General features: G+C 40.0%; 1 protein-coding gene across 1 annotated transcript; it reads left to right on the top strand.

Annotated features, from left to right (window-relative positions):
- Positions 1 to 7,559: 7,559 nt before the first annotated feature.
- On the top strand, positions 7,560 to 10,730 carry LOC112799685 (probable LRR receptor-like serine/threonine-protein kinase At4g37250). Its single transcript, XM_025841743.2, has 2 exons — positions 7,560 to 9,361; positions 9,897 to 10,730. The coding sequence occupies exons 1-2, from the start codon at positions 7,651 to 7,653 to the stop codon at positions 10,583 to 10,585; spliced, it is 2,400 nt and encodes a 799-aa protein (XP_025697528.2). The 5' UTR covers positions 7,560 to 7,650; the 3' UTR covers positions 10,586 to 10,730.

Below are 10,730 nucleotides of genomic sequence, written 5' to 3'. Positions count from 1 at the left end.
ACTCTACATGCATGTCTACTAGTGAAAAAGATGCTATTCCCCGTTACTCCACCATTAGAGAGTCCTAGTCTTACTAGGAACTAGGGAGAAAGAGAATACAACGTAACAACCGCTACATTGAGCAGCAATTAATTAATTAAGAATAAAATATATTTTTTATTTTTAATATTTTTTAATTAGTTTAATTATTATTAATTTTTATAATTTTACTAATTTTTTAATTAAATTTTTATATTTTTTAATTAAATTTTTATACTATTTTTTATTTTATAATTAAATTTTTTCATATAAAAAATATTAAAATTAACAAAAATATTTAGATACTACATCACTCAAGTCTATTAATGATTTAGACGTGGTTAACGAATAAAGAGATCACCAATAAAGAGCATATTTGCAAGAGAGGTTTGGTTTTTTTTGTAGAGCTGTTTGTTTAAGAATCTCCCATTTTTTTTAAGAATCTTGTTATGATATGTTTTAAAAAAACAATTAAAAATTAAAAAAATTATAATAATATTATTTGTATATTAAAATTAATTATCAAATTAATTATCAGTATAAAAAAACGTTAAAATACAAAAAATAGAATAATATTAAAAATAAATTAAACAACGTATATATTTATATAAACTGATTTAGTAATTTATTTTTAATGTGCATAATATATATGCAACAACGCTACATGATAAGCAAAATTTAGCATTTTAGATTAGCATTATTTGATCAATAATAATTTGCACTCATATTTACAAGAATTTGCACATAAAAAACACGTAGTTTATACTTATATTTATCAAAATTTGTACATATGACTAATATGAGTCAATACAATTTATACCAATATTTACTAGAATAAAAATTAGAGGTAACTACCAAATAAATACCCAAAAGATTCAAGCGCCGACAAAAATGACTCTAAAAAATGTTAACGACAAAATAACTCTTAAAAGATTATAAAATTTGACAAAAATAACTAGACGTCAATTTCTCTTATTTTCATTAACAGTGGTGTGGTGGCAAACAAAAAGGGTAACATGATAAACTCTTCTCTATTTTTCACTACTAATAATTTTTTCTTTCTTCTTTGTTCTCCTTGGTATCTCTCATTCTCTCTATAACACCCACTATAATTTTTCATAAATACAAAATAATTTTTTAATTTTCAGAATTATATCAATGAACACAAACACAAAAATAATAAAATTCAAATTTAAATTCAATCATGTTTAGAATCTCAATATCAAAATCATAAGATCCTTTAAAAAAATTTGAAAAATAAAACAAAAACAGAAAAATCACAACATCCATTAACAAAAAATCATAAAAGAGAACAAAACAAAAAAAGAAAATAAATAATAGAGAAGAATGAAAAATATAACACATAGAGGAGGAAAAGAAAAATAAGGAGAAAAAGGCGAAAGGAGGAGGTGACGATAAAGGAAGATGCTGCTGCTGACGAGAGAGAGAGAGGGAGGGAGGGAGGGAGGGAGGGAGGGAGAGAGAGAGAGAGAGAGAGATGATGATGATGATGTTGGTGTTATCGTCGCTGAAAACAAGAATCATGGAGGCACAAGATGTAGCTCCTCCACTGCCATCACAATTTTGCTCAGTTTTGCTTGTCGTTGTCCACTACTGCTGCTGTCGTCTCAGTTTTGCTCAGCAAACGCTCCTTCCTCTTCTTTACGCCTTTTGCTTGTCACTAGAAAAAGTTGTTGAAAAGAAGGGTATGTGGCGCAAAAAATGCAGAAAAACGAGGAGGTTGCTGACAAGCATTGAGATAATCACATGAGACACGTTAATTTTCAAATCTTTGTAAAATTTTAATTTGTGAGAAAAATTGAATATGAAGAAATTTTGAAGGAACAGATTTAAGTTTGAGAGAGATAAAAATGAAAGAGAGGTGATCAAGATTATTAGAAATTAGAATTCCTTTAATTTTAAAATAATTAATAATATCGCACCATTTTTTTAATTTATCATGTCACTATTTTCATTTGTCACTTTAGCATTTTTTTGTTAATAGAAATGAGAGAGATTGACATTCGGTTATTTTTGCTCAAATTTTAAAATTTAAAGGGCAATTTACTATAATAAATAATATGGAACCAAATTTACCAGAATGTATAAAATGAAAAATGGATACCAAAATGCATTTTTTCTATAATCTATGTAGTGTCGCAGTTTACCAATACACGTAATCCTCTATAGGGGTGTCGCGGATTACGTGCTAGACGAAATAAGCATAAACCGCGATAGGGGTGTTGCGGTTTACATGTGGATATATAATGTGCATAAATCGCGACAGGAGTGTAGTGATTTATGCATTAGTGAGCAATTTGCATAAACATAAAATGAAGTATATGTATGGCTAACAAAAAAAATACATAGCACACACCTAGTTAAATGGAAATAAACTAAGTACAAACACATATAATACAAAAGTACATGACGAACTGACATACATAGGTATCATCAATGAAAACATAAAATAGTAAGCTATGGCTCCCGCCTGTCCTCATCTTCTTGGTGAGAGTCATGTCCAAATGTGCCCAGGAAATGCGACCCTGTACCACATCGAGCGGTTCGTCTCACTTTAGCTAGCCTCTCAATGAAAGTGCTGACTAAGGGCTTATCCAACCAGAACCACCTGGCGTTGAGTCACCAGGTGGTACAAACCGATCCTCTCCAAATAGGGTACGATTCTATCATGCAGAGGTATGTTCTACTGTTTTCGAATACTATAAATACACCTAGTCGGCTGGAGCATATGACAGAAGAAACCAAACATATAAAAAAATCAACACTAATTTAAAGTAATCTAACACAAAAAATACAATATTAAAATTTAAACAGGTAACATTCCGTTCTTATTTTTTAATCACGAAATTCAATGAAAGGCATAAACGATTTTTTACCTTAATCTAAATTAATTAAATACTACATTTTATTATTTAAAATAATAATTTAAATCTAAATTTAAATACCTAAATCACAGTCATACGAAAAATATTATGCAAAATACATTAACTAAAAATAACCAAACTAACCTCTTCGTTTATGCTTCCAGCAACGTGCACAACGCCGTTGAGCCTGTACTGCGTGCCTCCACCATAGTTTCGACTCCGATCTCTACTCAACCAACCCACACTTTTCTCTCTTTTTCCCTCTCTAGAAAACATCTCTTTCTCTCTCTAAAAAACTTTATCTCCAGCACAAATGTAATCCATGAGACCCCTTCAGCGTATTTATACTAACGCATAAATCGCTACACCCCTGTCACGATTTATGCACATTATACATCCAAAACGTAAACTGCGACACCCTAGTCGCAGTTTATGCTTATTTCGCCTAGCACGTAATCTGTGACACCCCTATAACGGATTACGTATATTGGTAAACTGCGAGATTCCTGTTGGAATTTACATAGATTATGGAAAAAATGCATTTTGGTATCCATTTTCTATTTTATATATTCTGGTAAATGTGGTTCCCATATTATTTATTATAGTAAATTGCCCAAATTTAAACTTATTTTATGGTTAACATCATTTAAGATCTTTTTTATCTACTCTTGAATCTTTCAAATATTGATTTAATAATTAAGGTAAAAAAAACAAGAATAAGCCATGGGAGAAAGAATTTTTGTGAATAAGCCAAAACAAAATTCGTTTCACCAATCAACCAATGCACAAATATATATAGTTTGAATCACACTGTTTCGAACCTGGATTGAATGTAATTCGAATTGAGGCAATTCGAATTACTATGAAGCCTGAACTAAGCATAAAATTGAATTGGGTCAATTCGAATTACTCCATTTGTAATTCGAATCAAGCTGATTCGAACTCCTCTCATGCACGCCATGCAACGTAATTCGAATTGGCTTAATTCAAATTACTCAAATTGTAATTCAAACTAGGCTAGTTCGAACTATAAAGGAGCAGAGTTGTATATATATGTTGTGGACGTGAGTTGCTCTCATTAGAGGAGTAGAATGGCTAGTTAGGAGAGTTTTGTGGTGTTGGTTCACCACAAAGGATCGATTAAGAGGAAGACACGTTCCGGTGTGAAGTTCACTGATAAGGATCCTCTCTGTATTATCGTGAGGCCTACGGTAAGGTACGATGACCTTGTTAGCTCTGTGCTGATGAAACTGGGTCTGGATGGTGTGAAACGGGTTAAGAAATTCTTCTATCGCATTCCGATCACGGTGCTCCAAGACATCGTGAAGTATGATTGTTTCACGATCGGGAGTGATGAGGACATGCAGGTCATGTTTCAATGTCGCCGTCAGTTTTTGGAAGTGAGGACACCAGAGCTGTTGGCAAAGTTGGTTGATGTGGTATCAAGCTCGGGGGGTTCGAACCGAAATACCACCACTTTAGCCACGGTAGCCGGTTCTAGCTCCAAACCTGCCGTTGCTTCTACCTCCGTCCTTGCGTACGAGCCACCCGTCCAGCCTGTCGCCTCCCCTTCCTTCGCTGCGGATCTCAACGGCAGTGTAGGAGACGAGGTTGGAGTATAAGAATTTCGGCCGACCTCTTTACAGTGTGCTGCACCGGGTGGGGTTGGAGAGCAATTTTTGGATGATCCATATGACGATGATGTCGAGCCAGATATGATTACTGATGACAGTGGCGATGATATCGGAGCGAGTGATCCTGCTGGGGCGATAGGTAGTTCTATCTCTGGCACACAGCAGTACCCTCCACATTTTTTATCCTTGGACTTGGATGCCATGAGGCATGAGGGGGTTCTGGGACAGCTTGTTGGGTTTGGCGCTAGGGATACGGAAGGGTCTCCAGGCCTGACAGAGTTTCAGGTTGGTCAGCAATTTCAGGACAAAGATGAGGCCCTGTTAAGTGTGAAGACTTACAGCATCCGCCGAGGGGTACAATACAAGGTAGTGGAGTCTGACTATCGCCGGTATGTGGGCAAGTGTTCTGAGTTCGGGAATGGGTGCACATGGTTGATTCGGCTGAGTCTCCGGCAGCGCAAGGGCATTTGGGAGGTCAAACGGTACAATGAACCTCATACGTGTCTGGCCACCTCCATCTCTAGTGACCACAGAAGTTTGGATTATCATGTGATATCGGCATTCATTATGCCAATGGTTAGGGCTGATGCATCCATCAGCATCAAGGTGATCCTAAATGCCACGGCCACACACTTTGGATTTAGGCCGATGTACAGGAGGGTCTGGCTGGCGAAGCAGAAGGTTGTTGCCCTCATCTATGGTGACTGAGATGAGTCGTACAACGAGCTCCCTAGGTGGGTGTTAGGAGTTCATTTGACGATGCCTGGTACTGTTGCAGTCCTTAGGACGAGCCCTGTTCGAGTTGGTGGACAGCTGGACGAGTCTCGAGCTTATTTTCACAAACTATTTTGGACGTTTCCACCGTGTATCGAGGCATTCCGTCATTGCAAGCCGCTGGTTAGTATTGACGGCACCCATCTGTATGGAAAGTATGGGGGAATGTTGCTTGTGGCTATTGCACAGGACGGGAACTCCAACATACTCCCTGTTGCATTCGCACTAGTGGAGGGTGAGAATGTTGAGTCCTGGTCCTTCTTTCTCTCCCACCTACGTCAGCACGTGACACCGCAGCCGAGTCTGCTAGTTATATCGGACAGGCATAACGGCATCAAGGCCGTGCTTGAGGCTCCCAATAGAGGCTGGTTACCTCCAGCTGCATACCGGGCATTCTGCATTCGACATGTAGCGGCAAATTTCGCCCTAACCTTCAAGGGCAAAGACGCAAGGAGGCTTCTTGTCAATGCAGCATACGCAAAGACCGAGGTAGAGTTCGATTACTGGTTTGATATTTTGCGGTTTGAAGACCCGTCGATGTGTGACTGGACGAACCGGATTGAGTATTCCTTGTGGACACAGCATCGTGATGAGGGGCGGAGATTCGAACATATGACGACGAATATCTCTGAGTGTGTGAACTCAATCCTGAAGGGTGTCAGAAACCTCCCTGTATGCTCGCTGGTGAAGGCAACATACCGAGGGCTGGCCGAATTATTTGTTTGCAAAGGGAGAGAGGCTGAGGCCCAGCTCAGAACCGAACAACAATTCAGTCAGCACTTGGTGACTTGTATCGAGGCCAACTTGAAGACGGCGAGGTGCTTCACGGTGACTTTGTACGACAGGGATAACTCGGAGTTCACCGTCGCAGAGACAACTCCGACTGGTTCTTTCTCACTGGGTAGCTACAAAGTCTCGCTTGCATCTCAGACATGTGACTACGGATACTTCCAGACACTTCATTTTCCGTGTCTGCACGCACTGGCATGCTGTGCCTACTCACGGCTTACATGGCAGCCTTACGTCCACCAGGTGTATCGTCTTAGTTCGGTGTTCAGTGTGTATCAGATGGGATTCACACCTCCCATTCCGGAGGGTTTCTGGCCACCATATGACGGGCCGACTGTAATCCCGGACCCTAACAAGAGGTGTGTGAGAGAGGGTCGTCCGAGGTCCACTAGGATATGGACCAACATGGACGAGGCAGATCCGAACCGGGCAAAGAGATGTGGCCTCTGTCGGCAACCCGGACACACACGTCGGAGTTGCCCATAGGTCGGAGGGCCAGAGCATACAGGGGGACATGAGTAGGTGTATTATTAGCTTTGGTACTTTGTTTATTTCACTTTAGTATTTAGATTCCACTGTTATAGGTTTTCTTACTTGTTGTTGTTAACTGATAGAGTTTGTTAATGTTAATGTGATGTACTGTGCATCGGATCTTACTTAATGAATATGTTCCGTTTCCGGAGTTTTGTACGAAATGTCTGTTGAATTCACAACGCAATAAATAAATCTACAAATTAAACTAATACATGATGCAGAAAATATGCTAGTAACTGAAATTTCATAAACTTTGAACAGCCATTTTCAAAGTAGAATATCATGATTTGTCCACAACATATATATACAACTCTGCTCCTTTATAGTTCGAACCAGCCTGGTTCGAATTACAATTTGAGTAATTCAAATTAAGCCAATTCGAATTATGTTGCATGGAGTGCATGAGAGGAGTTCAAATCAGCTTGATTCGAATTAATAATGGAGTAATTTGAATTGGCCCAATTCAATTTATACTTAGTTTAGGCTTCATAGTAATTCGAATTGCCTCAATTTGAATTACATTCAATCCAAGTTCGAAACTATACGATTCGAACTACATATATTTATGCATTAGTTAATTGATAAAACAAATTTTGTTTTGACTGATTTAAGTAAATTCTTTCTTTCCATGACTTATTCTTGTTTTTTATCCTAATAATTACTTCTAAAATTTATTTATTGACTAACAAATTGATATTTGTACTAATTAAATTTCGACTAAAATTATTAAAAACTGATGGAGTCTAAGATTTCCATGTTTGAAAATTTATTATTATACTGTACTCTCAAAATATTTCTTTAAAACCCAGTAAAATTAAATATTTTATTTTATTTATTTTTTAATAATTAAATTATTTTCTTAATTCTTTTCTTTTTCCGCATTTCACATGGCCCTCTGTCCCCATGGCAATAAATACCCGCAACATCTTACCGTCCATTCTCTCTCCGTTCTCACTTGGAGAAGAAATGTGGCAGAATCATCATCATCATCTTCCTCTTCACTCTGTAAAAAAACCATGAGCAACCATCGCCACAAAACTCTTCCTCTTTCTCTCACTTCACGGTGGTTGAAAAACGTCCTTGCATTCCTTCTCCTCGTTACCGTTAACCAATGTTATGCCCTCACTAGAGACGGCGTCCTCTTACTCTCTTTCAAGTACGCCGTTCTAAACGACCCTCTCTCCGTTCTTGCCACCTGGAACTACAGCGACGCCACTCCATGTTCTTGGAACGGCGTTACGTGCTCCAGCGTTTCCGGTAACGGTTTCCAGAACAGAGTAACGGCTTTGTCACTTCCCAATTCTCAGCTTGTGGGTTCAATCTCTTCCGATCTAGGCTCCATAGAGCATCTTCAAATTCTTGACCTCTCCAACAACTCACTCAATGGCTCCATCCCCGCTTCGCTATTCCAAGCGTCCGAGCTTCGGTCGCTGAACCTCTCTAATAACCTCATTAACGGTGTGCTTCCAGGTTCGGTGGTGCAGCTTCGGAATCTCCGGTTTCTCAACGTATCAGACAATTACTTGGCGGGAAAAATCCCTGATAATTTGTCAAACATGCAGAACCTAACCGTGTGTTATTTGAAGAGCAATTACTTCACTGGCTTTCTCCCCAGCGGGTTAAGTACCGTGCAGTTTCTGGATATTTCGAGTAACCTGCTGAACGGGACTCTGCCACTGGGATTTGGTGGTGACCAAGTTCATTACTTGAACATCTCATACAACAGGTTTACTGGAAGTATACCGGTTCAGTTTGCGGAGAAAATCCCGCGAAACGCAACTGTTGACTTGTCGTTTAACAATCTCACCGGCGAGATTCCGGACTCACCTGTTCTTTTGAGTCAGAAAACGACGTCGTTTTCAGGGAACCCTGATCTGTGTGGGGAACCTACGAAAAATCCGTGTCTAATTCCTTCTTCGCCGTCGTCGGAGCCGAGAGCTTCCTCTCCTACTTCTCCGCCGGCGATAGCTGCGATTCCGAAGACGTTCGGTGATTCTCATCCGCTGGCGCCAGCTGGCGACGGTTCAAGTTCAAGTAACGAGAAACAGAGCGGTGGTCTAAGGAGAGGAACGATTATAGGAATCGCGGTGGGTGACGTCGTCGGCATTGGCATCTTAGCTATGATTTTCATCTACGTTTATCGGTTGAAGAGGAAGAGAGAAGTGGAGAGTGCGATCAAGGACGAAGCTTCTTTTGCGAGGAGCGAAACGTCGTCGTCATCGGAGTCGAGAGGGTTCACAAGGTGGTCCTGCTTACGGAAGAGAGTAGAGGAGGAAAAAGAATCAGATAGCACGTGCTCTTCAGACAGCGACGTGGAAGCAGCACGTGACGGATACAACTACAACCAACACCAGAATGGTCGTCAGGAGAATTCGAAGCAGCACGAAGGGTCAGGGCAGCAGAACAAGGCGGGGACTTTGGTGACTGTTGATGGCGATAAGGAGCTTGAAGTTGAGACTCTTCTCAAGGCTTCAGCGTACATATTGGGCGCCACTGGTTCAAGCATAATGTACAAGGCGGTGCTTGAAGATGGAACTTCCTTGGCGGTTCGTAGAATCGGTGAGAATGGCGTTGAGAGGTTCAAGGACTTTGAGAACCAGGTTCGGGTCATAGCTAAATTGGTTCACCCAAATTTGGTTCGTATTCGTGGGTTCTATTGGGGACACGAGGAGAAGCTCATCATTTATGACTTCGTTCCAAATGGTAGCCTCGCTAACGTTCGTTACAGTAAGTACTTGCATTCTTCATTCTTCACTCTCCGTTTCTTCAAGCTTCACTTACTCCTGTGTATGTTAGTATTATAACGTGTACTTTGGCTAAAATGCGCCCTGATACTACATAATGACGTTGACGGTGGAGTAGGTGCAACTGAACCCTTTTACTTTAATGCATAAATAGTCAACCCTGTCGTCGGGAAAGTAGTGCTACTGCTAATAACGATCGTTCTATGGCTTTCTTGACAGCGATGCGCCCAGCCCATAATTGGAAACAATTTAATATGCGCATTGTTTCTTTGCTCTTGTCAGCCTTCTTTCAAAATCTCAAGTTTAACTGAATATGTTATTAGTAATATCAATATGAATATCGCTGGTTTTAGTGTCTCTGCTCTGCACCAAAACAATCTTGCTTATTTCTGGAATTCTTGTGTTTAAATAGCCAGTAATTCTTTAAAAAAAGTAACTAAGGCACCGACTTTGGTCAGTGATTGTGGGTTGTGGCACCACGCTGTAAAGTAACTTACTTTGTTTGCTTGTAATGTCAGGGAAAGTGGGCTCCTCTCCAAGCCATTTACCATGGGAACTTCGGCTCAAGATAGCGAAAGGGGTAGCACGTGGGCTAGCTTACCTCCACGAGAAGAAGCACGTGCATGCGAATCTGAAGCCCAGCAATATTCTATTGGGCAGCGACATGGAGCCCAAGATTGGAGACTTTGGGCTCGAAAGGATTGTGACGGGTGATACTAGCTACAAAGCTGGAGGATCGGCACGTATATTTGGGAGCAAGAGATCCACGGCATCACGTGACAGCTTTCAAGACATAACACTTGGGCCTAGCCCAAGTCCAAGCCCAAGTTCGATTAGTGGTGTATCTCCTTACCATGCTCCTGAGTCGCTCAGGAACCTTAAGCCTCATCCAAAGTGGGACGTGTACTCTTTTGGGGTCATTTTTCTTGAACTCTTATCAGGAAAGATTGTTGTCTTGGATGATATTGGCCAAGGGACTGGGCTTTTAGCTGAGGATAAGAATCGGGCTTTGCGGATGGCTGATGCTGCTATAAGACCTGAGATGGAGGGTAAGGAAGAGGCTTTGTTGGCTAGCTTCAAGTTAGGTTACAGTTGCGTGTCTAGTGTTCCGCAAAAAAGGCCACCAATGAAAGAGGTATTACAAGTTCTTGAAAAGATACCATCGTCATCAACTTCTTCTTCTTCTTCATTTTTTTACAGCCACTAAACCAGCATTTGCCACACTGGATTTGTAGAAAAAGATAAAAATTGTAGTTATGATTGACTAAAATAGGTTTTTGTGTTTTGTATTTGATGTGCGTTGTAATTGTTCCAAAGTCCATTGACTAATATATCTCTGTTGCTTGCACTAA

Source organism: Arachis hypogaea, chromosome 1, assembly GCF_003086295.3.
Source record: "Arachis hypogaea cultivar Tifrunner chromosome 1, arahy.Tifrunner.gnm2.J5K5, whole genome shotgun sequence".
In the NCBI taxonomy this organism is placed as follows: Eukaryota; Viridiplantae; Streptophyta; class Magnoliopsida; order Fabales; family Fabaceae; genus Arachis; species Arachis hypogaea.
Note: the sequence above shows the minus strand (reverse complement) of the source record. Positions and strands in the feature narration are given on the sequence as shown.

Excerpts from the sequence above, each read along its gene's own strand:
- LOC112799685 (XM_025841743.2), top strand. The coding sequence starts at position 7,651 with ATGAGCAACCATCGCCACAAAACTCTTCCTCTTTCTCTCACTTCACGG. Across the intron at positions 9,362-9,896 it reads CCTCGCTAACGTTCGTTACA|GGAAAGTGGGCTCCTCTCCA; the intron begins GTAAGTACTTGC and ends TTGTAATGTCAG.